The sequence below is a fragment of the Chiroxiphia lanceolata genome, chromosome 8, assembly GCF_009829145.1.
Source record: "Chiroxiphia lanceolata isolate bChiLan1 chromosome 8, bChiLan1.pri, whole genome shotgun sequence".
Classification (NCBI taxonomy): domain Eukaryota; kingdom Metazoa; phylum Chordata; class Aves; order Passeriformes; family Pipridae; genus Chiroxiphia; species Chiroxiphia lanceolata.
In genome coordinates, this window is record NC_045644.1 from 34,978,508 (window position 1) to 35,005,652 (window position 27,145).

Consider the following 27,145-nt stretch of genomic DNA (forward strand, 5'->3'; position numbering starts at 1 on the left):
CATTTTCCTTTTTCTTCGCTGGCATAGTGTCTCTGATCACTGAGAAGATGGAAGGCAGCAGAAAAGAGGAAGGAATACCTACTTTGGGACCAACTGCAAGCATTATCCCTTTCTATTCGCAGTATATTGCTGCAGCAAGATATGAGCTTTTTTAGATTTCATGAGTTTTTTTCAAGATCAATGCTATATATGTTACATCCCATGTCAACTTTTTTGTGATTAATGCTAGTCAGAAACTTTACAGAGGATAAAGTCTCTATCCTGTCTTTTTATACTGCCATACTGGTCGGGGGAAACAGGATATCAATGTAACAGCTCAGGAGAGATACAATTAACATTCTTTCCAAATAGCTGAGATACTATGTAGTAATTTGAGATATATATCTTTAACACCTCTGTTTACAGGAAAATAAAGCCTTGGTAAAACAAAGGGATCTTTAAAATACTGGGGAAAAGAAAATGTGCAAATACTTGAAGACTTGCAAAACACGAATTTACTGATGAGACTAGAAATCTGAATATATGAACACTAATAAATGAAATAACTGAACCTTTGTACTTCTGAAAAAATACTGAAAAACTCAAAGACCTGATAGACTGCTGGAAAGCAGGTACTATGTTAATTTTCAACAACAATTAAAGAAATAAACCCGAGACAAAACACAAAAGAACCCCAAGCCAAAAGAACAACAAATGCAGGAAGAAAATTAGACCTGAGAGTTGCTCTCTTACTAATGAAAAAAAACAGGTTTTTTGGTACAAGGAAAATGTCATGAATGTTTCAAAGGCAAAACCAGCATAAATTGTTTATAAAGAATAACTACTGGAATTAACATACATGTTCTTATTAACAGAGTTGCCAAAATGCTTTTGAAGAATAAGCATATTAACTTGTTTTGTGCTGAATCAAAATTGATTTATTAGCTGTGGAAGAAATGCTTCTTTCTAAAATTTAAACAACTATAAACCTCCAGAAATAAAACTTGCTACAAGGACATGGGCTTGCTGACTTCCTAAAAATCTTTGAAATACTACATGGCACCAAGATGCAATTAAATGCAATGATTGGTGTGAAGCAATGTTGTTCATCTATTTGATTTTTCTGTATTTTTGATAAAGGGAGAAATACATTAAAAAAAGGCCCAGGTGACTTGTTGACTAATATAGAATTGTACATACAGACTGGAAAAGTTCTATGTATAATCAGGCTAACCTGTCTGTTTTCTTGTGGTGTGGATAAATTCTCATTTCATAATGTATGAGGATTCATTTGAAAAGAAATAACTTTTTAAAAAACAACAACCCTAAGTATGGCAAAAAGACCTCCTTGAATTCACTGTGCTTGCTCTTGGCTGGCATTATTTTGCAGTGAGAAGCCAACATGACTTGGTTATTCCCAGTATGCAATTCATTGCCACATGCCTGAAGGTTTTCTTCGTGAATCCCCATAATATTTCAATGTCCAGCCTCAAAGTTACCAGCCATGCTTTAACTGGCCATAAAAAAGTACTTGGGCCTGTATTAAAATACTCATTAAACACAGAATATTCAGTATGGCCTAATGTAGTGGGCTCTGTGATAAAACACAAAGAGCATTATCTGAGATTCATCAGAACTTGAGAGAAATATTGCTGGATATGGCAAAGAATTACCAAAACCAAAAAGGATTAACGTGGTACTGTAGAGAAAAGTCTCTTTACTTGGATTTAGAAATCACAACACATACATAGCAAGCCACTTTTATATTCACTGCTGTGAGACCAGACTATACTACAAAGCATTTCCAAGAGAGTTTTTTTTCACCTATTTTTTTTTTCTGACTACTCACATTTCTATAGTATGCCAATCTCTCCTTGTTCTGGTATGATAAACACTCTGGGGTGAGCTATTAAAGGTCTCATTTTCTTTCTGTTTTTTGCCTACCCGCTGCCTGCTCCAACCTGAACATGGTCCTTTTCTTCACTGTAGCGGTCAATAATTTTTCTTAGTGTCTCTTGCCCTTTGTCCATTGTGAATTGTGTAATCTGTGCCCTCTCTTAAAGAAATCTGGTGTGCTGTTCCAGCACAAACAAACGGAAACCCTCAAGCCACCCCATTTATACTGGTGAGTAGTTATTTCTCCAGGTGGCCAGTGGAATAACATTGGTGTTCTCCACACGGTAAGTTTTCCTTCAGGGCTGGGACAGGTGAAACACCCTGTTGGGAGCCTTGTGAGTGAGGATGCAAAGGAAGGGAAATCCTGCCCCTGACTAAAGCCTTCCCTCTGCTCACTGTGTCCTGTGTCACTGCAGGTTCAGGAAACACTTTGCTTGCTAGAATAAAAGGAGAAGTATCTTTCATATTCGGGTGTTGTGCCACAGTTCTTAAACTGCAGTATAAGCAAAGAGCACCTTTTTTCCACAAGTTAGTGCAATGAGCTAATATTGGTATTAATTTGGAGATGTGTGTAAAAGGCAGTTAATCAATATGTTTCGTGTGCTGAGAACAGAGTTGACAGTGTCAACTGGAGCTGTATGGAATATTTGATTTTATTTTAATTACTTATTTATTTTCCGTGTTCCATAAAACAGACTTTACAGGCTTGCTTCCTTGGCTTAATTCCTTGTGGATGAAGAAAAATCAATATAAATGAAGGCTCAGTTTTGCAAATATCCATATTTGGGTTCAGTGTAATTACTCAAATTCCTAATAATTTGGAAGAGCAGTTCTTCATTTATAAAGCGAGAATGGATAATTTATTTCTATCTCAGCAAAAGCACACTAGGCATCATTGTCTATGAAAACCATGGCCATGATCAAGTATTAATTATACTGCTGGAGGTAACTGCAGGGGGTGAGAGGCTTGAAGTGTTGGCTCTTCGGCTAAAGCAATGTTTATATATGGCATATTTATTATGAAAAAGATTCTTGTAGAGGGACTGCTCCAAACCAAAGCTTCTTTACTTTGGTATTTTTAAAGGAAACGATGTTTTTTGGTTTGTATTCTTATTTTTCCCTTTATGTTCTGGTACACTGTTTTAGAAAATGATATTTTTATGCTTCAGAAATCGGATTGAGTCAACTCCTTGACTGTGACATGCAGCCACAGGTGAGCTCTGGTCACTATATTGCAAAACCTCTCTTTTTATTTTGCATAGTTACTGAGTGGGAACACCTGCAGAAGGTCAGGACCTGGTAAAGCTGTAGGCACTTGGGGCAAAATCAGGCAGGCTGTGATAAGTACTCAGCCACTCTTTTGGTTGTGGCTGCTCCTGAATGTTTTCAGCAGGATTACACTGCTCAGTGTGTACCAGTAAAGAGCTGTATGGGCCTGTTGAAAATAGGTGCTGATGTTTAAAGCTCTTTGGAAACACTACCTGTTTTTAAAAGCCCATATCTAAGGAGAGGTAATAAGGCTTAAATAATACCTAGTGGTCAGATTATGGCCTCTTGGTTCACATCTGCGTTACTAAAGGAAGTCTGAACGCAGTTTTTATTGTACCCTGTGTGTGCTCACTGTTGTACTCGGTGATGAGGTCCCCTGTGCTTGCTTTTTGGTAGTGTTGGGATCATCCTGTACCTGGTAAGAAAGTTAATGGCTATATAAATATAATCCCAAACCTGCTTATTTTCTGGCAGCTAATTTCAGAAGACTCCCTTGTTGTCTCTGAGGTCATAACCTCTACATAACAGGTAGGTAAGTGATTTCAGGAAGAGGAGAGGTGTGTCTAGTCTCTCAAAATCACAGGAGATTAAACTGCTACAAATTCAGGCTAAATGTATTTAATTGTTTTGATACAAAGTATTCAAAGAGAAGGTAACAAAGGAGAAAATTTCTGAGGGTTTAGATAGGTTTGCAGTTGAAAATTACTTCTCTACTCCTTTTTCTTCTCTTAATCTCTTTCTTTAATCTGTTTCTTTAATATCTTGCATAACTTAAAACTGAGTGGGTTGGTTTTTGCTAAGTTGTGTGGATTAGTGTGTGCTAAATAATAGCTTTGTGAAGTGCTCTATCTTGGTTGCATGTTACCCTTTTGAACTTTAGTGAAGATCCTTATTTTCTCCCATATTTTGAAAGTAGAAGTGTCTCCTGAGAAAACACGTGCATCAAATTATCTTTCCACTACCTCAAGGTATTAAAGCACTGAAGGCTCTGCAAAAGTTTGGTGGGTGAAATTTTGGAGCCTTGTATATTTTTAAAAGTAAACCTCCTGGTTGAGGTTGTGGCTCCAAGGCTGGGGTCTTACAATGTGTGAGATCCTGCAGCCCTGAGTGCTGCAGCTGCTGGTGGCTTGTGTGTGACCAGCATTTCATTTGAAATGCAGAATTGATTACGTCAACAGGTTTGATATCACAGTGTTCCAAGGAGGGGGATTAATTCACATGCTACCTCTATGGACCATAGAAGCTGCTCTGAGTATTATTAATTTAGCTTTGAGGAATTCTCACTTGGATTAATAGCCTTTTGCAAGGTAAAAGAAGACACTTTTTTCTTTAAACTACCAAGCAGTATGTTTCATGTAGGCGTTTGTGAGGATTTTAATGAGCTCAAACCATGCAGTGTTCTTCAATTAACTTTGATTATACTTGTGTATAATTTATTTTGACAATAACTGCAAAATTACTTTTCATTCAGGAAACAATTGGAGCTCACCACGTCTTGACCTCCTTCACTCTCATGTAATTTTAATGAAGATAGAATTGAATTTTATTAGGGATGAGACCAATGCACTTGAGAACAGAATCTTTGTCTTTTCTACCCAAAAATGACAATAAGAAGGGTGGTGATGAAAACAGACCGTAACAATGGAAAATGAATCTTTTAATTATTATAAGATTTTATTTAAGAGTGAACATAAAGATATTAACAGCAATAGAAGTGGTTTATGTGCTTTATGCAATGATATTCTGAATAATAATGCCTGATAGAGAGCATTAGTTTCTGTGCTGCTGGGGAAGAGGAAGGACAGCTGGAATAACAAATAAAATAAGAAGGAATGGTATTTTCTGATGCTCAGTGCAGCACGTTTGCTGTCATTGAGGTAATTCAGAGATATATGTAATAAAAGTCTATAGAACATGCACAGCTTTTAGCAGTTGTTTGCATTCACTGTTCTATTGCAATTACTGTTACTCCTGTTCTGTTTCTTAGTGATACTTTGGATTCTTCTTTGAGTTCCACCTCAGCTTCTCTGTCTTGTTGGCACTACAGGGTCTGATGTTCCTCACAGTCAGCTGCTGTTCTCACACACAGAAATGCTTCCCTTAAATACTCTTCTGTTTTTAATCTTCTTTCCTCTCATTTAGGAAAGATTCTGGCATATAAGAAATGAACTTCTCATCAGAGGCAGTATAAACCTCTAAAAGTGTCTGAATGCTTTCTACCTGGAAAGCAACAGAATAATGAACTAGATGTCATAGTGTGTTTGGTACGTGCATTTTGGGGACAAAATGTTTTGATACTCTTTTTGTATTTTTGAGGGAATGAGGAGACAAGACAGGTTAAAGAAAGATGCCTTGTGCAATTCCTGAGAGGGACAGTAGTGTTCCTACAGTGTGTAAACTTGCCATGGACCTTTTAGTGCTCTTGTAACAGGAAAAATGTGCTTTTATTCAGAGATTTAAAAAAAAATCTTAAAGCCCATAACAATATATATTATCCAATCATAGATGCACATTTGCAGGAGAAGCTTTCTCACTACTGCATTATAAAGACACATTTCCAGCAAAATAATTTGCTGTGGATGTTGCACTGCTATTCTTTAATAGCAGTCTGTAAATTTGGTGGCCTCTGTCCTGGAATATAGGCTTCCTAGGCTGGAGGTCATTTGGGGTTTTTTGCAGCAACATATGTGGCTACCTCAGGAACTTACCTGCAGTGTATCAGATAAGTTGGAAGAAAATAAAATGTCCACCTGGAGAGCAGAGATTATATCTGGAGCTCATTGCTTATTTGGGCAGCATGCTGCTGTGTTGTCTTTGTGGACACTTGATTTCTGTTGTTCGAAATTTATTGACTTAAAAGAATAATTAGGTGTCTGCTGTCAGCTTGGAAATGTCCCTAACTGGGGAGGAGTGGTTATTATAGCACTTACTCTAAACAAAATCTGGATTTATCCAGTGATGGGAATGTGGCTTGCTGTTGCCTATACTCCATTCCTTCTACCTGCCTCTTAGGTATAACAGGTAAGTCAACTTTTTGCAACAGTTCTGTGTTCTCCCACAGACACCCAGCACCCGGGGCGATGCTGAGCCATCCTCTGGGTGATCATGCCCAGCCCAGCCTGGCCCCCCATGGGGTGGGCAGGGGCTGCACCGAGGTACTGCCCCTCTCCCACTGCCCAAACGACCCAAGACAGAGAGGGGAACTGCAAAACCACTCTTTAATAAACTAAAGAAGAATGAGGGATGTGGGAGAGGGTTGGGCCTGGGGGCCTGGATGCAGGTCACTGGCTCAGGGTGTCTTCTGGTCTGGGTGCCGCGTCACCGCTGTCGTCGTCTTTTTCTCGGCCGGGATGTGGCCCTGGGGGAAGGTCCCTTGTTCCGTGGAGGAGCTGGCTGGCGCCGAGCACGGGGCCTGGCTGCTGCCACCTCTCTTGTTTTGGGGTCCACCTGGATGGTGGTGATGCCTGGTGGCAGCTGCAAGTGGTTCTTAACAACCTGGGGCTGCTTCTGCATTGTCTCCTCCCCCAGCTGGGCCATGCGGGGCAAGGGAGGCCGGGGGTCACGGAGTGGGCTGAGGGAGGAGGTCAAGTTGGGGGTGGTGAGTACGGCATCCTCGCTGTTCCTTTGCTGTGCCTCCATTGCTGGCTCCTTGGGACAGTCGTCTTCCAGCAGGCATTCACAGAACTCGAGGAGCTCATCGAGGTCCTCAGCGGTCAGGCTGGGGGCGTTGGCGGCCAAGGTGGTGTCGTCGCTGTCCTCTTGAGCCACCTCCACTTGTTCCTCAGGGCAGCCACTGTCCGCCAGGTACTCAAAGAGGTCGTCCAGGAGGTCACTCAAGGTGGGGCTGTTGGGGGCATTGACAATGGTGTCCTCACCCGCTGGGGTTTCAGGCTGGGCGAGCAGGTGGTGGTTGGTGGTGTCCCCTGCCTGCTCAGGAATGGCCTCTGTGCTGGTGGCTGGTCCCTCCTCGGGCAGATCCGTGGGCTTCCTTGGAGCAGGGGTGGTAACCACTGTTGAAAATGGAACCCCAAGAGACTGAAGTTTTCCTCAGCTAGACTGCCTACCCATGGGCTCTGCTACCCCCCAAACTCACCTTTGGGCTCCATCGTGGTTCTGCCTGCCAGGGCAGGTTGGTGGTGGGCACACAACACACCAGAGCCCGTGGGGTACAGGGGCTCTCCCTGGACCACAGCCCTTGGCTGGTGGGGCAGAAGCACCCCCGTCACCAGCTGCTGTCCCCAACCATAGGCAGGACAGGGAGGCAGCTGCACTGGCCAGGGAAAGTGCACCACAGGGGAAAGTGACACCACCTGCCCCGGGGCCCCCAGAGGCCCTGGGACCTCCTGCCTGACGGTGGCTGGGACCAACTGGTGGGTGCTGGTGTGGAGCTGGACAGGCCCAGAGTACAGTGGCAGCCCTGGGATAGAGGGCAGCTCCCAGGGAGCTCCCAGGGCTGGCCTGGCGAGGGCAGCGAAGCTCACGCTGGCCACCTTCAACACTGTCACCTGGAGAGGGAACCTCTCTGTTGGGGGAAGCAAAAAGGGGTGATGAGGCGAGATATTGCGGGGTGTAGCTAGTTGGGGACACCTGGAGGGCAGGACTCTTGGGAGGAATTGGGGCCTGCTGCTGTACCTGCCATGGTGCTTGGCCAGTTTGGGGTTTGTTTGGGGCAGGCAGCATTCTGGGGGTTCTGTCACCAGGGTGACTGTTTGGGGCAAACAGCGTTCTGGGGATTCCATTGCCAGAGTTGGTAATCCCACCACCACTTGCTCCAGCCAGCATCGTGATGAAGAGCCGCCCACCACCAGCATGAAGGTGCCCTCCGTTCCCTCCCAGCTCTGTCCCCACTCCCAGCACCAAAGCTGCCACCAGCTCAGGAACAGCAAATTGGGAATACCCTGTTGTTCCCAAAGGGAGCCGTTCCCCGTGGGACAGCCCAATCCCACCCAGACCCCCTCTGGGCACGGCACAGGGAGAGCTGCACCTTTCCCACTCACCTGCCGGGTCTCCATCAGCCGTTTTGGCAGTTGCCAGGTTCAGATGCCACATCCAAGGGCAGTTGCAGAGCCCTCAGCCTGGCCCAACTGCCCACTGGCCCTGGCACTGCATCTCCACCCTGTCCCACAGCCCTGGGGCTCGTCACAGCCTGACCACCCCACCCAAACATTAGTGGTGCACACTGGGCGCTGTTCATGCTCCAGAACTGCTGTTCAGGAACATTACAGTGGCTCCAGGCCCAGTTCCACTGAAGTCAATTAGAAGCTTCCAAATCAATCCTTCCTTCCCCTCCTGGTGTTTGTGTGGGAAATGGAATTGGTGGGTGGAACTGAAAGGGATGTGACCCTGGTCTAAAATCGTCTCTATCATTTCGGGCCCAATTTTCAGAGGTCCTGAACACAAGTCTGCTGAAAGTAAACGAAGGCTTTGGTGGTCAATCGCTCTGAAACCAACTCCAGAACTGGCAACAGCTCTCGTTTTGTCTCACCCTGGTGTTGTCCAAAATTAGGTTTCAAGCAGTGTGGAAAGGCATTTCAATATGTTCTTTCTGCAAATATTGCAGCAAAGTGAACTGGTATGTTATAAAGTAGATTCTGTTTTATTTATGCTTTATCTTCATGCCTTTAATGAAATTAATTTTTAAATGAACCTCAAAATTTAAATAGCTCCAAGTGTCTTTCCTTGCAGCTAGAATATAGTAGGTCTTTAGTCTGATCTGCCATGAAAAAAAATGGAGGATAAGCTGTAAAATACCTTGGGAAATGTATTTTACCTTTTCCTATTCTGGATGATGAATTGGATAAATTCTACTCTGGATTGGTGCAGAAACCCAAGTTCAGATTTCCTTTGTACATCTGAACTTGCAGGAGGTTTTGTTTTATTCCATGACAGTAAAGAAAAAGAAGTTTTATCTTTTTGGTGGGGTAGGGTTTGGTGTTTTGGTGGGGGATTTATTTATTTTTATTATTAGTCTTTATAACTCTTAAATCTTGCACTTCTTTGCAGGTGTTTCAGCTGTGTGGTGCCAGCTGGCAGGGCAGAGCCCCTGCAGTGACTGGAGTGCCTGGTGTCAGAGTACTGGTCTCATGTCAGCTCTGGGGTTTGTGTGACACAGGTGGGTCACGGGAAACTGCTTTCAAGGCCTTACTTGGGGTGCTGCAGTGTCTGCTCAATGTTTCTTGTGTCTGAGGACTCCCTGACACTGGTGTTTGTGAGAGGAACTGTTGAGACTGTTTGTGTGCACAGCAGATGGTGGGGCAGCGTGGGGGCAACCCAGCAGGGTCTGAGAGCAGCAGATCTCACCTCCAGCCTGTACAAGCTCTGGACAGCAACAGAGCTGAATTCTTTGAAAACTGTGTCCACATCTTCTTTTATAACTAATAGATGTCTGCTTAATAGCTACTAAGTGTCAGAACTTAGCTATTGAAGACTTACCTGGTATAAAGATAAATGCAGAGAACGTTTTGGAGTAGGGCACTCACTGGATCCACAGATCCAGCTGTGGATCTGTGGTTTTCCTGTATTTTATTTTCTTGGGTTTTATTTCTTTTTTTTTTTCTTAGAGACAGAACTCAGTGAAAAGGGACTGGAGTGTAAATCCAATGAGGAACAGCTCAGGGAGCTGGGGGGGCTCAGCCTGGAGAAAAGAAGTCTCAGGGGGACCTTCTCTCTCTGCAACTCCCTGACAGGAGAGGGGAGGGAGGGGTGTTGGGCTCTGCTCCCAGGGAATAAGGGACAGGAAAGAGGAAACGGCCTCAAGCTGTGCCAGGGGAGGGTCAAGTTGGATATTAGGGAAATTTTTTTCATGCCACATGTTGTCAAGCATTGGCACAGGTGCCCAGGGCACTGGCGGAGTCGCCATCCCTGGAAATGTTCACAAAATGTGTGGATGTGTCATGTGAGGACATGGTTTACTGGTGAACATGGTGTTGGCTGGGTTCATGGTTGGATTCAATGACCTTAAAGGTCTTTTCCAAGCTTAATGTTTCTGTGATGATTCTAAAAAGATATACAGTGCTGTGACTGTACCAAAGCAACGTTTGGATGGTTCAGAAGTTATTCTTGGAAACACATCCTTTGATTTGCAAAGATGAGCTAGTCAAACATCTTTGAAAATCAAATCTGGTAGTTTGGATATCATCAGAAATTACTCTGATTTTCTGATGTCTGATAGTAAATTCACTGGATTTCATAACTGAAAATATTGTATGCTTAAAAGACTGTCATGAAAATACAACCTTGTAGGAATCCTCATCTATTGTTCCAATGAGTTGCATGTCAAAATTAGTAACTGTCAAAAGCTTAACTGTGAAACACAGAACTTACTCTGACATCAGGTAGTGAGCCAAATTCCATCCAAATGCCATATACTTTCCCTGAGAATAAAAAAAAAAAGGCTGCCTGAAGCATTTTGCAAAGATCATCTCTGATGATGATGAGTGATGGTCATTTTTGATGATGGTGAGGTTGTGTGTATCTGAAATATGGGACTTTAGGATGTGTGTTACTAGTGTTGAAGGTTGCAGCTCCAATGACAAAACTGAAGAGCTGCAAGTTTTAAAGGAAAACTGGTATTGTAAAGCAAGTTGATAAGGAAATTATGAAAATTTTGAACGTCAGACCCTACAACACTATATTTAAATTGAGTTTATAACTGTTGGGATGTAGAAATGGGAGTAGAGTATGATTTTACTTTCCTACCTAGATCTCTGCCTTCTCTTTCATGTTGGAATTGGTTAGGAACCTCTAAAGATTGCAACACATCTGTTTAAAGAGCTGACCTTCTGGGCCAACTCCAGGAAAAGACTTGGCTGTGAAGTCCCAAAAGGGATTGACTAAAATAAAGTCTTTCAAAGGGAACGAAATAGTCAAACAGACATGCAGCAGGAAGGGGTATTTAACAGCACCTCATCAAGTCTGGCAAACCAGACATTTTATTCTTTCTTCTTTTCACCTCTACAGGAACTTTTTCCTTCCACTTTGTTTTCCTTCTCTGATCCTTCTAATCCCAGAGTTTAATTCTTCGCTCTTTGTAACGGCTTTGATTCCATGGTATGTGCCAGATCATCTCTGTAACATTAAGACAAACAATTCTAAATAGCATAGGACACAGCTTGTCTTATGCGAGTGGCCTTCACTGTGGTTTGGGAATTTAAAGTTTTGTAGACTTGTAACAGTTAGCAGAGTAAGGCCCTAAGTAAATGCACTCGCAAATAGAAAAGGGATAAGGGAAATAAATTGACAGTGATAATACTGTGCACCTTTCACAGATGGTTTCTTACAAAGAAAAAAGTGAGTAACTTAAAATTACAGCCTCCAGGTTTGCCTGCTCCTCATGAAAAGACAAATACAGTTGTGGTTCACTCAGCTGCAGATAGCTTTTTGTTTGGTTAATAAACTCAAGTGTATCCAAAACTCTGGTTCAGACAGCAAGCATGCCAAAAAAAAAAAACAAAAACCAAACCCAAACAAACCAAGATATTCATGAACGCTTGCCAGTAAAGCATTTATAATCTGATTTTTCATTCTATTCTGATTTCTGCAAATATTTTGATTATTGCAGAGCCTGGATACTAGTTTTCTAAATGTAAATTTTATGCATTAATTAGGCACCATTAAGCATTTCTCCCAAAACACATAGATTAAGCATTTCAATGTGCTTTTCTAATTACATTTAAAAAAAAAAATCAAGCTGTAAAATTGCCTGGAGTCAGTTTGTACCCACACATGCAGCTCTCATTAATGTCAGTGAGTGTTAAATGTAGAGGGAGAGAAAATTAGACTTGGGATAAACCTTATTAAAATGTGCGTAGGTGTTTAAACTTAAATCTGTATTGGTTAGTGGAGAAATGCCTAAATAATAGGGTCTGGTGTAGATCCAAGGCACAATAATAATTTCCCAAACTCGCCATGTGTGGGATTCATCCTACTTCGCTTCGGGCATCTTCACTGGAGGCTGAACAAACGGCTTTCATTTCCCATTTTCCTTTGGGGATGTGCCTCCCCCGGTCCTGGCACAGGCAGTGTCCCCTGGGGTCCCTGGGGGTGGCCTGTTTGTGCTGCCCAGCCCAGTTTGGCTTGGATGCTCAAGAGGTGAGGGAGGGAGGTCAGGCAGGTGGGGTGATGCCGGGACCCACCAAGGCCATGAGCCAACGACTTGTAGGACGAGGACTGACACCCCATGTGGAGAAGAAAACCTGGGCAGGTCCCAAGGCTCCTGGGCCTCTTCCCTGCCAGCCCTTTGGCCAAGGCCCCGAGGCAGAGGTGGGGCTCAGCCCTTGCACAGCAATCAGGCACAGGCTGAGCCCCAGGGGCACCCGACCCAGGCAGCCTGAGCTCTGCTTCCTGCAATGTCTGCCTGGGGCAGCCCAGCCAGGCCTGAGTCTCTCCAGGAGGGACCAAGCCCAGCCAGAGAGTCCCCTCTGCCCCTTCCATCCTGCTCCCTGTCCTGGACCTTCCAAGAGATAGGCTAGACACCCCCAGCCTCTCCAGGGAGATGCTGCAGGGCAGTTGCTCCTGCAAGAGCTTTGATTTGATCTGCAAGCTGAAAGAAATCCTGGTTTGAGGAAGAGCTGCCTGAGGCACCTGCCCCACTGCTACCTGAAGAAGGACATTCTCCAGAAACAAGAGAAATAAAAAAATGTGTGAAGGCTTGGAAGAGGAGAATCATTTCTCCATGAATCCACAGCTCCAGCAATGCTCTGGATATGCAGGACATAGCACAGGATGCATGGGCAATGCTGTCCCTGTGCACTGGAACATTCTCCATCAACAAATGTTTTATATCAAACTGGCTTCATGAAATGAACATTCAAAGATAGAGAGGAGGTTGCAAAGTGTCTCCTAACCCAAGAGAAATCACATTCTGCTTGCTCTGGTGTCTTGATGTTATGGTGAAAAAGACAGTTGATTGCTAAGCCACTGATTTGTAAATTCATGGCATTGCTTGACTGTGGGAATAGTTGTGGGGTGAAGCTGACCCATGTGTTTGTGTGTTGCTGTGCTTAAACTGAATATGCTTTGTTCTGGAGTGTGACGTGGAAGTCTCAGCTCTGTAGCATTAGTGTTACCCAGGTTTTGCTTATCCTTCAGGAGCAGTAACCCCTGCTACCAACACCACAGGTTCTGAAGAACCAACAGTATAATGTGCCTTATTCACACTTGCAGCTTTGGGCAGGTGAACTTATTTGCTTCCTAGCCAGATGCATTACTCGTTGCGTTACTCAGACTGTGACGAGATTTACCTGAATATTGCTCAACGTCTCCCTCTTAAATTTGTACTCAAGTAGATGAAGTGCTGACTGTGCATTTCAGTGGGGGAAAGAAATCATCTACTTACATTCAGAAGCTGCAAAGCAAAAGGGGTGCTTCATCTCCGTCGTCAGTGAGATTTGAGAACCCAAAATCGTTACTGGGCCTGAGCCGGTGGTGTAATTTTGTGAATGCAGTGGGTAACAGATCGTGTGTCTTGTGTAATATCTCTTCCAGCGGGGCTTCTGAATCCTCCCTAATTTCTTTGTAATAACAAGTAATACAGTTTATTAGACAGTATTAGGTTTGCAAATTCAAAATCAGGGGTTCTGTCTATTGGAATAAGACTTGCTGCAAACACTGGGTGGGCTAACTAAAGGCCTGTAAGGAGCCCATAACAGGATTGAGACCTGTGCCAAGACTTTTGGAAGAAAAAGAATTTTATCTCACCAAAATATTTAGAATTTGTCACACAAGAAAATAACCAGCTCACATGGAAGCTAATGAAAGGTAGATTTTCACAAGGAATGCAGAATTTCTCCTTTCCACAAGGAGAAATTCTGGAGTGCTGTCTGTCTTCCTCAGGCTTGTTGATGTAAGAGAAGGTAGGAGTTCACAGAGAATGACACCCAAGGCTCTTCAGTGAACAGATGCAATAAATATCCCAGCATCTTAATAAAGCTGTGCAGAGTGCAAAGGGCTGTGTGAATTACCTGACACAGCTTGTTATTAGAACGTTCAAAAATACAGGCAAAGAGAATTAGGTTAGCATCAGGTGAAGGCTCAAAGGAAGAGGCTATCAACTGGATGTTTGGGGATATTTTTTGTTATTATGGTTGTTATTCATTATTTTGTGTTGGCTGCTGCTGCCATCTACAAGGCTTCTGCAGCACTGGCAGTATCTGCACAGAAGGAAGGGAGTGTGGATAGAAGAGAAATACATGGAACTTGCAGCTCGTGAGCTCAACTTCAGGGAAGGAAGGGACATTTTCAGCAGAACAGAAAGCAATGGCTGAAAATCTGAGTTCCTTCAGGAAAGGCTTCTTAAGGGAAAACTAAGACTAGCAGTTGGGTGTGTTAAATTTGGCTGTTTCATGAACTAAGTGGGAGAACCAGCCAAGTGGTTTTACTCCCTCATGTGAATGGCAGGGAAAAGAAAGGAGCTTTTTGCTTTCATATAAAGGGGAAAAAAAAAATAGAAAAAACTCTTATGTTGTTTATGTTGTTCTTCCTCACTACTAGAGAAGAAGTGTTGAGGGACACTGAGGACAACAATTTTTGGGTCAAGAAATCTGGCAAATATCCTTAGAAAAGTGAAGCAAACCTTAATTTTTGTTCACTATCTGTGCACAAGCTTTTATCCGAGCTGGAATGTTACCACTGTCTGTTAGGCTTTGTCCAGCACTTATATATGTCTCCAAATCACACCAGTTATGTTATGATGGAAATCTAGCAATTCTAGTATCTGAGGAAATTGTGGGACAAGAGCAGTAACAAAGAAATTGGTGGATGATTCCAGTTAGTCCATGGAAGAATTGCTGTTACTGAGCAAGAGAGTGAGTGAAACAAAAGCTGGAGAACTAACTAGAGAGGTTACTATGGTAGAAGATACTGCAGGTAGTTTCAGGTTAATAAGCTTACTCAGTAGTCAAGAAGGAGGCCAAAAATTTCTTCACTTGGTAAATTGAGTAGCATTTGTCTAGTGCAGGTTCGAATCTGCTGTGTGAAATACTATAATAGAGTTTTCTAAGAATCCAGGAATCTTTATTCAAGAAACCTCAGTCCTGGGGGCAAAAGAATCCAATCCTGCACAAAGCACAGTTTGGCAGGTGCTGGGTTACATCCAAAGAAAGTATGACCTGTGCTTCATATATCACTGAGTATCCAGTATTGGCCTACCAGTGGCAGGGTTAGAAGGAACCTTTGTTCTGGTTTGGCTCTACATCAATCCCTGCAGAATATCAATGTAGCCTGGAATAATATGATCACCAGTAATAGTAATACTTGTGTCTTGGTGGAAAACATTCTAATGGGACAAAAGTTTAATGCAGCTTTGCCAGCTAGTTCAGTTGATGTGTTGGATCTACATGGTTTGCGTGCTGTTAGGAGTGATGGCTGTGGCTCATCTGAAAGAGGCTGTGAAGAATAGCATAGTACCTGGAAATCCCTTTTCTTTGGAGTGGTACCAGAATGATGTCTCATTCTGTGTAAACACTGTCACCTTGCCAACAGAATTCAAGATTGTCAGCGGCTGCTCCGTGGGTTGCAGCGCCGGGAGCTGCTCTGCTCTGCCCAGTGCTTGGCCAGGGGAGGGGTGAGAGGTGGAGGAGCCAGTTCTGAGACTCAGTTTCAGTGAAGGGAGTTCTGAATTGCTCCATTGGATTTTGAAATGCTGAAAAGCTTCACAAGGCAGTTTTATTGTTTAATCAAATAAAGCTGTACCCTAAAAAAAAATGGTAGTGTAATTTTTAGTCCTTTTCTGCCTTGGAAAACCTAATTAGAGCAATTTTCAAGAGAGAGGGTTATTTCAGGAAGTTATAGGCAGGATCTTTTGTTAAAGAAAATGTTAAAAAAGATAAAATAGCATTGTGTAAGGAAGGACTGTGACCTCCTCCCCCCTAGTTCTTCTGCTTGTTTGGAGCTGTGCTTTAATCAGAGTCAAAACAAAGAGAATAAAGGAAGATTAAAACATACTGTCATAGAACAATGTGAATTTCACACTTTTATTAAGTGGAGCTAGCACAAAATCTGGATATTTCCAGTTCCAGGTTAAAAAAATATTTTGAAATCTTAGGTGGATATAAATAGCATCTAACTTTTTGTGTTGGACTTTGCTGAGGTGCCATAAACTGCTGCTGCCCTCTCCATTTGCTTTGCTTTTCACAAGTACAAGGTGATACAAATGACAGAATTAGCAACCTGTTAAATTGCTGCCTTTCAGATTTATTTAATTATTTCATTTTGGTATGGTGTTTCATGTTGATGCTTTCAATAGTAGTGGGCACATTTTGTATTCTTCCTCTGTAAGTCATTAACATTTAATCTAACTGCAAGTAGATATAGAACTGACATTTATTTGCCATGGTCAATTTAAATTGTCTGTAGCCCCATTGTTTCTTTTATTAACAAGGAACTAAAGTAATCTTTAAAAAAACCTATAAACCGGTGAAGTTTACTGTTGGCAAAATCTCCCATGATCTTTGACTAGGACATTGTTATTTAACAAGTAAAGCAACCCGTCAAATAATTTTTTTCCCTTCAGTTTAAAGTGCAGTTAAGTAGCACAGTAAATATTAAATCCATTGAAGTGTGCTTTATATTTTATCATATTCAAAGTGATCCATGCACAATTAGGTTTGCTTGAATTAAAGTCTAAGAATATAGTGCTCATTTAAATGCAGTGCTGTCTATTAGGAAAAAAAAAATCCGTGGCAACCTAATGTTTTCTCATTCTTTCTATGTAGTTAATTTAATGCCTAATAAAAGTATATGTTTTTCTAATTTTTACAAATAGCAATTCATGACTTAGGCCCTGTGCTTGTTCACTGGGCTGAGTCAAGCCCTGAAATGAATCCCTGGAAGTAGAAAATGAGGTTTTTTATAATTTTAAAATACTTTAAACCACCAATTTATTTGTTTATTTTCTAAGCAATTACTTCCATTTGCTGAGTCAGATTTCTGTAAGTTAACTTAGTAAAACAACTCACTGTGGTTCTGCTGAAGGCTGATTTTTGGGAACATGGGACATGGCATTTGAGGGCGCTGTCAAACAGACCCTGTGAATCCAGCTGGTTTATGAAGGCTGTGTTCTGGTGGGTTCACAAGCACTGGGGATCCTTGGGGCTCAGCAGGGACAGAGGTGGACCAAGACTTGCCAGTGTGATGATTGGCAGACACCCAGGGTGGATTCAAACCTCTGTCCTGCTCTAAAGGATTGAATTCCAAACACAAGCCACTGGCTGGGAAGGCCTTTGCCCCATAACTGCTGTGAGCATTATGCCAAAGAACCAAGCACGTGGTGGCTGAGGAGCCAGACTGGCTTGTACAGACATGATTCCATGTGTAAATAATTCAAATTAATATGAATGTCTCATTCCATCCACAATGTGTATGTTTTTCAGAACAGTATACAGGAAACCCTATAATGCAGCTTTGAACATAGTCACAGGAGAGGAGGGGAAATATAGGCATAGATATTTCTATTTTTTTTAATCACATGGATTGATCACCAGTTCTGTTTTCTCCTTGGTTATTTAACAGTCACTTGTGGAATTGAAAAGGCTGGAGGGACCTGCTGTGGGATCAAGGAATGTCTGCACTGAGAGCACCAGTTTTGGGAACAATTTTAAGCAGAGTAACATGCTGCATATCCCAGTGCTCCTAGGTGCTGATTTGAAATTCTTTTACCTCTGTTTTAACAGGAAACATTTTTCCAAGAATGGAATTAAGGAGTATTTGGCAAAAATGTAGTAAATAGCTATCTTCACCCCTCTTCCCAGTTTCAGTTTCCTGAGAAATTTCCCTGCTAATCATGGGTCGAGAGAATAAGACTTGCCCTTAATTAAAACACAGACTTATTTCACAGTTCTGTTTGCATCTTCTCCACAGGTTTCATTTATTCTTTTTTCTGCAGAAACAAAATAACTGTGTTTTTCTGCTAAAATAAACTGACAAAATAGCTTTCCATAAATAAAGTGGGTATTTAAAGCTGTTCATTTAAACTTATGCAGCAAAAGGTAGATGAATCCATTTAATCTTTTGGCAATTAAATATGAATGTTAAATTAATTAGAAACATTACTTAAATTATTCTGAAATTGAAATAATGATCTGTACTAAAGTATTCCTTTCTAAAGTATTTATTTTTGATTATTTAATATTAATGTGTTTTTAATAGATTTCATGCTAAACAAAACAAAAAAAGCCCCGTAGCATGTAAGTTCTGCAAGAATTTAAACATTTCCATTTCTTCCCATTTCTCTGCCACAGAATATATGTGGATTTGTGGGGTGCATTGTGCTTTATTTACCCTGGTTTCAGTCACTGGATGTTGGTCATTTCTCTATCACTGGGTTCTGGGTGGTTCTGAAGGTTGTATCTAACAGGAGGTGGCAGCTGTAAGGTTCATTTCACAAGTGCTCTAGCAGGATGTGTGCAACTGGGAAGTCTGGGCAATGGCAGGTAATTTCCCTAAATCTCCTACTATGAGGGTTTTGGTATCCATTAAGTTCAACTCAGCATGGGAATGACACATCAGCTTGACTAAATCTCTTGACTAGGTCCTTTATTAGGAATATGCATGATAAAAATAGCATGAGTAACATAATAATTGGGACTTCCTGCACACATTTCAGAGAAGGAGAAATATATGCACTTAATAGATCGTGACCTTTAGAATGTACAAAATACTGCTTGAAGCAGCACTACTGTTCTTCCAAACCTTTTATTCAGCCTTTTTTTTTATTTTATGGATGAGTGCTTTGAGAGAGGACACCCCAAAGGTCACCTCATCAGTGTCTCTGGGTGGCCCATAGCTGGGTTTAGGGGCCAGGTGAGGAGGGGAGGCTGTGCCAGGTGCTGGCTGCTAATGGTCCCAGTACTGCAGCTGTCCTGATTAATAGCTGTGGGTGGATCTCTCCAGTGTCTAATTCCTTATGCACCCATTCGTGTTTCTGGCCTCCCTGACAACGCCGTGACAAAGGTTTTGTGATTTTAATGGTGTGGTATGAAAAAGTAGTTAATTTCATTTTTGCTCCCAGTAGTGTCTTAAAGCTCTTGTATCTTGAGAAAGAGTGAATAATGATTTCCTGTTCACCTTTTGATCGATACAGTAATTTCATTGACCTTTATAATATTCTTCATTGTCTTCCTTCACGTGTCTGGGTCACAATTTATGGAGTTGCTTTAGGTCTGCACTTGTTCCATACCTGTAGCTGTCCATATTGGTCGTCTCTAGTTTTTCTCACGCTCTGCAGTCTGTTCTGATAAGAAGGCCAGAAAGCAGCAATGCTGACTTCATACCTCTCACTGCACTGCCTAAAAGGATGGGTTTTTTGAAGTTTTCCTCACTGGAACTGGGCCAGTTTTGTTCGGGCAAACAACAAGCTGGCTGCAAAAGGAGCTTTCCATTTTACCAAGCAGCTTGTGGATTTAGATTGACATTACTGAATGACTTACATGTGGCAAAAAATAGCCTTTCCTGGACTAAACAATCCTGGTTTAAGTGATTTTTTTCTTTTTTCTTTTGTGAGCCAAACGGGTGGAGAGGATGGACCACTAGACTCAGGGAGAGATACCTAATATTGAGAAAAAAATAGGTTTATCAGAGTTTTTGGGGGAGGGCCTCTCATTTGCTGATGTTGAGGGCCAGAATTGCAAATGAGGCCTAATTTTCTGCTTTGAGGGAAATGTCTGAACTAGTTGTATGTCTCTTCTGATCTTTAGGAACAAAAAGCAGAGGGAGTTGGGTTCCAATTCTCGGTAGTATTTGCTATAGCTTTCTCTTAGGACAATTCTACTGAGTTTAATCTAATCCACTAAGGTTTCATTCCTTTCTTTGTCAACTCTTTTTAACCCAGTCCCTATGTTAACTTTAACAGTTCAAGGATCAACTCTTTTAGGACATAATCCTGTGTGACTTCTGATAATCCTGTGTCAAGGCACACGGTAAATGCTTGTAGGAAAGTGGCATGGAACAATTACATTTGCTCTCTGGGATTATGTGCAATAAGCTCTTACAGTATGGGCTTTAAAATAGGAAATCTTTAATGTTGAACAGCTCTTGTAAAAACAGTTTATAGTTCTGAAATTAGATTTTCTAAAAAATAACCACATAAAACCTTATTTCAATATCATTCTTCCCCTACAAAGGGAGGGGGAAAAGGCACTTTCTCCCCCTTCTCTATTTTGAATCAAATGATAAGTCACAAAAGAACTTCATTAGCAGCAGTACATGTGAGACATGGACTATAGGCTCAATTTCCATAATTTCCAGATAGCACTAGCTGTATGGACAGGGGTAACATCACAGTTTTCAGTGAAGCTGGAGCAGAAAACAAGGCAAATGATTTTCTCCTTTTATTCCAACCCTAAGGTCCAGTGATCGTCCTCTAAACTCCATGAAATAATGTATTTTTAAAATACATATTTTTTTTAGTCACTTCCTATGTTACCTGCAGAAAAAAGTGATGTCAATAAAATGCTATTTAATTTGTTGGTTTTTTTTTTTAAATTTAAAGATTAATTTTGTGGGATGGCTTGATGCTATGTTGTGTCCTGGCAGCAGTGCAAGGCAGTTGTCAGGCTGGCACAGCCACCTGTGTAATTCATGGGCAAGTGCACGGCCATGCAAAAAGTTTAAGAAGTTCCATGTGACCTGCAGGTGTAGACTTTTGAACTCCCATAAGCTTTTTGTATTAAACATACATGAACGTACATATTAAATGTACTTAAGGTTTTTGTATTAAACAGTTCAGCCTTAAATGCTGCACAGAGCATGCAGTGAGATGGAAAAGACTCCTTGGGACACAGTGTAGACTCAATGGGACCTTTTGAAGTCTCCTTATTTAGATGAAAAATATTTTGAGATCTCAGTAATCTGATATTGCTGTAAATTTACCAACAGCTGCTGTAATCTGTCATTCTAATGACATATAATCAATTTTTGCCCTAAGAGGGAAGAGCAGAATTACTGAGGTGTAAATGCCCATTATTTATAAACAGCTCAGTGCCATCACAAACATGTTCTCTTGCTTATTTAACACACTTTTGCATCTCAATGACTGCTGATCCCTCCGGCTTTGCTCATCTACTCTCTTCTGGCCAGTGATTTTTACTGTTTTCTAGATTTAGATAGTCTCAGCTAGCATTTCTGTTGTGATGGACATTCCCTATAATCTTCCTGTGTCTTTGAACATGGCTGTGTCTTTGGTATATTCTAATAACATTTCATTGAAGCCTGATGGGTGTTCTCTTGCTGAACTTATCACCCTTTCCAACAAACGACCATTTTCCCTGTCATCTTTCTCCGTACTGATGATTTGTGATTCTCAAAAGAATCAGAGTGTGCTTCATATGGATGCTGATCATATCTGCATCTGCATCCTGGTGGAGGATTAGATCTTGATAGGAATATTTGAAATTCTAAACAGTCATGTTTTCTCAAGTCCCAGCCTCTACTAATCTGTGGTCCAGGGACTCTGAGCCAGAGGCAGCAGTTTGATACCTACAAGTCCTGTGTGGATTTTTGTTGCATGACTTTTCTCATTCATATCTCCTCTGGTCCTGAGGTGAGGAGATCCACCTGGTGTGACATGGGCACGCATTTCCTTTGGTTTCTCCTAAACTCCAGTTTTATTGGGTAGCTACAGTTCCTTCTTGCACTGGAAGAGACTGTGAGCAGTTGTTCCTTCATATTCTCCATACTACTTGTAGTTTCTCAAGTGTAGTTAGAGATGACTGTAGATGTGGATTTTTTAGTTTGAATATTGTTGAATTTACCTCATTTCCATAAGTTTATTAGAGACCTGTTCTCTAAAATTTGTAATATCTGCAAACTGAGTACTACCTATACTTCAAAGGAGAGCAACTGTTTGTCTCAAAGTAGGAAACGTGGTTTTTGTTGTGTAATGTTTCAGAAACAAGCACCCACTAGTTTTGTATACAAATCTGTAAGAAAACTTAATGAGCTAAGTAAAATACTGTCACATGATTCATGAGTCACAGGTGTGCATTCCTCTTTACTTACGTTAATGTTACTAGATGAATTTCTGACTTAATATCAGTCCTTATAATGATTGTACTCTTTACCTGAACTTCAGATAAAATGGGAAAATCTCTTTCAGATTACAATTTTGGTCTCTCAAGCTGCTGACATGTATGAATTATTTTCTTTTAAGTAAACAGTCCTCTGAAAAGTGAACTATGTAGCATATTCTCACTTCAGAATTCGCACTCTGTTCTGTAGTTATTACACTCAGGGATGATGTTTATGCTTTCTGATTTCCTAAGTAGTTTTTAGGTAACTTCACTATTCCAATTACCATCTCTTTGTCATGTATTCAAATTCAGATGAGAAAAAAGCAGTCAGGGAAGAGGCAAGTGATGACTGGAAGCTGACTAACTATCAGAGCTGGTTCCAAAATCTCTTTTCTTTATTTTGTTTACTTTTTCATTGCTTACTCGGTAAAGAAGACCTAGGCAAAATAAAAGTATTATCTTTTTTAGAGGTATTAATTTATCTGATGGGCCTTTGTGTCTCATCTCCTTAATATATTTTACTTATGGCTCTTTTCTCACTTTTTTTTGTAGGTTTCTGCTGTATTTTTAACTTTGCATTCACTTTCTTGTAAAAATTTTCACTGTTTTGCCAGCAAAACACTAGGCAAAAAAAGGATTTTGTGGCTTTTCAAAATGGTACAATCTTGGCAATCCAAAATGTGTGCCAAGTGAGCTGAACAATATTTTGCTCTTAAAAAAACTGGGGAAAAAAGGACTATTTCTTTAAATTTATTTCAGTATTTCCATTTTCTTAAGTGTGGACATTCCTTACAATTGGATAATGGCAGCTTCCTCACTGTTGTTTTGTTTTTTTTTTTTTTTTTAAAGTGAAACTTGTCTTATTTTATATGTTCTTCCTTCATAAAAAAAACACTTTACTCTTTGGTGTTTCCAAATCCCTGATTTCAGAAGCAATGTTTGGGAATGGGAAGCTGACACATGGGAACAGGGAGCTTCTTGGAGTCTTCTAGAAAAAGCAGCCCTTTAAGTGTCACTTAAATAATCCATCCTCAGCAACTGTGTATGCAGAGCCTGTCATCCCATATTGATGCAGTGATCTGCCTGTGCTCCTTGGAATAAAGAAGTGTGTGTTTATTGAGGTGGTTTAGTACTGGGTTTGGCACTTTCTCTGTGAGCTGTTAACTGAGCATGGTGTTTCTGTAGCATCTTGTAAGTGATAGCACAGTTTATAGATTACATTATGCCAATTATAAGGACTGATATTTTTTCTTTGATCAAATGAAGTGAGCTACGTATAATTTAAAAGCTGCAGAAAACTCCATTCCAGTACTAAATGATTAAAACTTGGTGCAGACTGATCTTTAATCATTCATTTTTAGATAATCTTTGCCTTCAACTACCCAACCAATGGAAAATGACGGTATAAAAGAGAGTTACGATTATTGTGTAATGAAATGATTTTAAATTCTGGGATTTCAAAGCTGGCAGCTGCAATAACCATCAGACAATAGCGAGGGTTGAGAGCAGTGGCGAAAACTTGGATAAGAATGGAAGCGACTCCTGACAGACAGCGGATAACCAGGCTGGCACACAGCTCTGGAGACGTGCTGGGAACAGCTGCCAGTGCCATCCTACTCAATATCCTTCAATATCCAGTGCAGAACTGGAAGACAAGAGCAGCCCCAGGTTTGGGGGGCTGTTGCCCACGCGGAAGCATCGGCGTGGAGCTGTTCCGCACTCGAGGGCTTTGGTGCCTGTGCTGGAGCTCGTGCTTCCTGTTCCTCAGTGGATGCCTCTTGGGTTTGGGGAAGGGCACAGTACTCTGGGGGATGGCTGTGGGTGTCACTTCTTATGCCTGCTAAGAAAGCTGTCTGCATTTTCAGTTTTTTACATTTGAGTTTCTTCTGCTTGGGTCTGTCTGTTCAGTTAGGCTTCAAAATTTCTCTTTAAGAAGCCAGCTTAATATGTAATAGCATAGCTCTGCTCTGTATTTGTTTCAAAGTCTTACTGTAGATTCCAAACTAAAACCCAATTAACATTGGAACCTACGAGATTCCTTGCCAAGATCTCATCTTTGTAACAATTATTCAGCTAGTGTTCAATCCACATTAAAATCAGGCCCAATTTGCATAAAATGTCTAAGCGGTGCACAGCATCTTGCTGCCTGTTAAATCTGCTCTGGTCTCCCCACCAACTATTTTTTGTAATAAATGATGAGTTGAGATGAGTTTACTTGCTTTCAAATCTTACCCTTTCTACTTCTTCTTATTCTTTCTTATTCTTTCTACCTTTATAGCGCTTTCTTCCTTAATTTTCCCATTTGTCCTTCGTTTTATTTGGAAAAAAAGCTCCAGACTTATCTTTCCCCCCATCTGAATACTCAAAGTACAATCCTTTCAGCATATTAAGACTTTCAGTAAAAATTTCTGATTGTGGAGTACATTTCCACTTGCTTAAAAAGAAGCATCGAATAACAAAGTCAGCAAATGCAATATGGGGAGTAAAGAAGTTATGGGACATTGTAAATTGATTTATGTCCTGATTCTGCAGTAATTTACATGTGTTCTGTCTAATTTTGGAAGGGCAATTTTTTTACAAAAACCTGATGGTAAGATAATCTACTTGACTGAAAAGTTACTGGGTACAAGTTTCTCTCTGTTAGTGTTTATGAAAAAAAATGGTACAAGGCAAAGCAGCTTTGCCAAGTAAACAATATTACTTTTCTCTTGGAGTATCTGTGTGCTCCTCATTTGCTCAGGACAGTTCCATCTCTGGTAAAATAGCTGAAATGGTTTGAAGTCATATTTGAGTATTACCCTTTGCCATGAGCTATTTCTCACAATGAAATCCCAGTAACTTCAGATCCTGAAATAAGGATCAGAAGTTGAGGCAATTAAGTTAAAATACACAATTAATTATGAAACTAGCCTATTTCCTGTTCTTTTGATAATAGTGTTTCCTGTGACTGAGATGCTTTCACTTCAGGATGTTTTTACTGCAGTATGGAAAATTATATGCAATAGAAACATATTAGCAGTGATGCTGTAAGTTGGGAATTTTAATAATTTTCAGATTTACTTTTAAATCTCTGATTTGTGTTTAATTAGTGTTTCTTGTCTTTTACTCAGGCCATATGTAGCTTTAAAAGCATAAGCTCTACAAGGGAGACAGTGGCAGGAAAAAGCCCTACTGTTTTTTTAAAGCAAGCAAGGACATCCATTCAACTGAAAATCAATATATGTTTTTTCTTACTACAGAATTGATGTGTGTAATTGGTGTATATGCTGTAAAGTGGTGGCAATTGGAGTTAATATGCTTTAGAATTTGCTGCTAAAGTTCCATGCAGAAAACACCTTTAATTTAGCAACAGAAAAAGTAAGTTTTGCTGTATGAGAAAGAGAATTAAGTAGCTATAATAGCAAAAAAAAAAAAGCAGTACCGAGAAAACAAACACATCGTCAAATCTAAAAATCTAATTTACAGGAGTAACTTCCCAATTTTAAGTCTATATTTAAGTCTCTAGAATATCTTACACAAAGGCACTAAGACCAAACTTTGGCTTCTCCACATCTTTGCAAGCTCCCCTTTTTGTGGTGGTTACTGTTAAGTCACAGTTTCTGAAGCTCTGAGTTCACTGCTGGGGAAACACTCATGTAGCCACCCGGGAAACAGCTGACAGACTGCTTTGGTGTTGGTTTAAGCAGAATGTTAGAGCCTCTGCATAAGCTTGTAGAAAGAGTATTTTCTTTTTTTCCTTGCTACGTTCACATTTCTCTTGCTTACTTGTTGGTTTTTTTCCAAAGAATATTTACATGGTACTAGTGCTTGCAAAACCAGTTCAGACTGGGGGCTGAATTCTGCTTACATGTAAAAACATGTAAGAAAAAAAATCATTCTATGGAACGCTCATGATTTTCAGAATTGCTACTGGGAAATGTTTCTTCTGCTTAGTACCATCCTCCAAAATAAGAAATACAACTTCAGCAACATGTCATAGAGCAAACAAAATCAGGTCCAGAGCTATTGGTCACATCTGTTGTAATAATGACAGACATCCTTGAAGCTTCTTGGGCAAAGTGGATTCCCCAGTGGGAGGTCTGACAGTTCTGTACCAAAGGGGGGGAGTGTGTATACAACATTCCTGATTAGACCATGGCATTTTCAACTGTAACTTGGACTGGAGCAATACCCGTTTGGTTAAGTTTTTATCATCTTCAAAGCCCCATTATTTTTCTCCTAAGGTGTTTCTGGTTTAGTAGTTATTGCTAAGGAAAACAAAAAAGGGACCTGTGGTATATGCAAAAGATTTGTCATAGCAAATGAATCAGAATTTGGAGAAACTATTTTAATTGAGGTTATTTTTGTTTGGTTGAAAAGCAAACTGAGGTAAGAAAAAGTGAGGAGAAGCAGATGTGATTTCTTTGGGAATGGTGATTGCTCAGAGCCAGCTGCTCTCTAGGAGTCTATTCTGAGATGTCAGTGGTGAAAAGATCTACTGTTAAACAGTGATCCTAAGACTGAAAATATATTGATGCCAGGTGAGTGGTGATAGAACAGCAGGATTAAAAGGTGACATCAAGGGTTCCTTGACTTGGAGTTGGGATCCATAATATCATCTGGCTTCAGCATGAAATAATGTGCCATCATTCAGTTATGTGGTTTGTGTTCTGTACATCTCCCAGAGGGTTTGCTTGAACGTCAGTTTAGCTAATCTTGGTTTAGTGCTACTGTGTTTCTTCTGCAGTTTCTGACATTTTTCAGAAGCAGAATTCCAAGTCCTGTGTCTACTCTGATCAGAGACTGATTTCTATTTCACTGATGTAAATTAGGATTTCCTGCAGCAATTCAGCTGTTGTTGTTTTCTGTTTAATTGGGGTTTTTTTGTTCAACCAAACACTGTTTTGTGAAGTGCTTAAAAACCCGATTGATCTTGGTGTTGTGTCTTTAACAATATTTTTTGACATGTCATTGAAGTTTTGCTACATAAGCTGTCCTGATCTATGCAGAAGATAAAT

General features: G+C 40.8%; 1 protein-coding gene and 1 long non-coding RNA gene across 4 annotated transcripts; one reads left to right on the top strand and one right to left on the bottom strand.

Annotated features, from left to right (window-relative positions):
- Positions 1–6,343: 6,343 nt before the first annotated feature.
- On the bottom strand, positions 6,344–7,892 carry LOC116790443 (proteoglycan 4-like). The gene is made up of 3 exons (XM_032695397.1): positions 7,777–7,892; positions 7,238–7,666; positions 6,344–7,154 (listed from the first exon to the last, which is right to left on the bottom strand). The coding sequence occupies exons 1-3, from the start codon at positions 7,781–7,783 to the stop codon at positions 6,463–6,465; spliced, it is 1,128 nt and encodes a 375-aa protein (XP_032551288.1). The 5' UTR covers positions 7,784–7,892; the 3' UTR covers positions 6,344–6,462.
- Positions 7,893–7,918: 26 nt separating this feature from the next.
- On the top strand, positions 7,919–25,355 carry LOC116790447. Of its 3 annotated transcripts, none has more exons than XR_004358364.1 (3): positions 7,919–7,959; positions 9,148–9,256; positions 25,259–25,355. It is a non-coding gene; the product is annotated as an uncharacterized LOC116790447 (long non-coding RNA). The 3 variants fall into 3 exon arrangements; XR_004358363.1 differs by lacking the exon at positions 25,259–25,355 and adding an exon at positions 10,847–10,898; XR_004358365.1 differs by lacking the exons at positions 7,919–7,959; positions 25,259–25,355 and adding exons at positions 8,225–8,716; positions 10,847–10,898.
- The last annotated feature ends 1,790 nt before the right edge of the window (positions 25,356–27,145 follow it).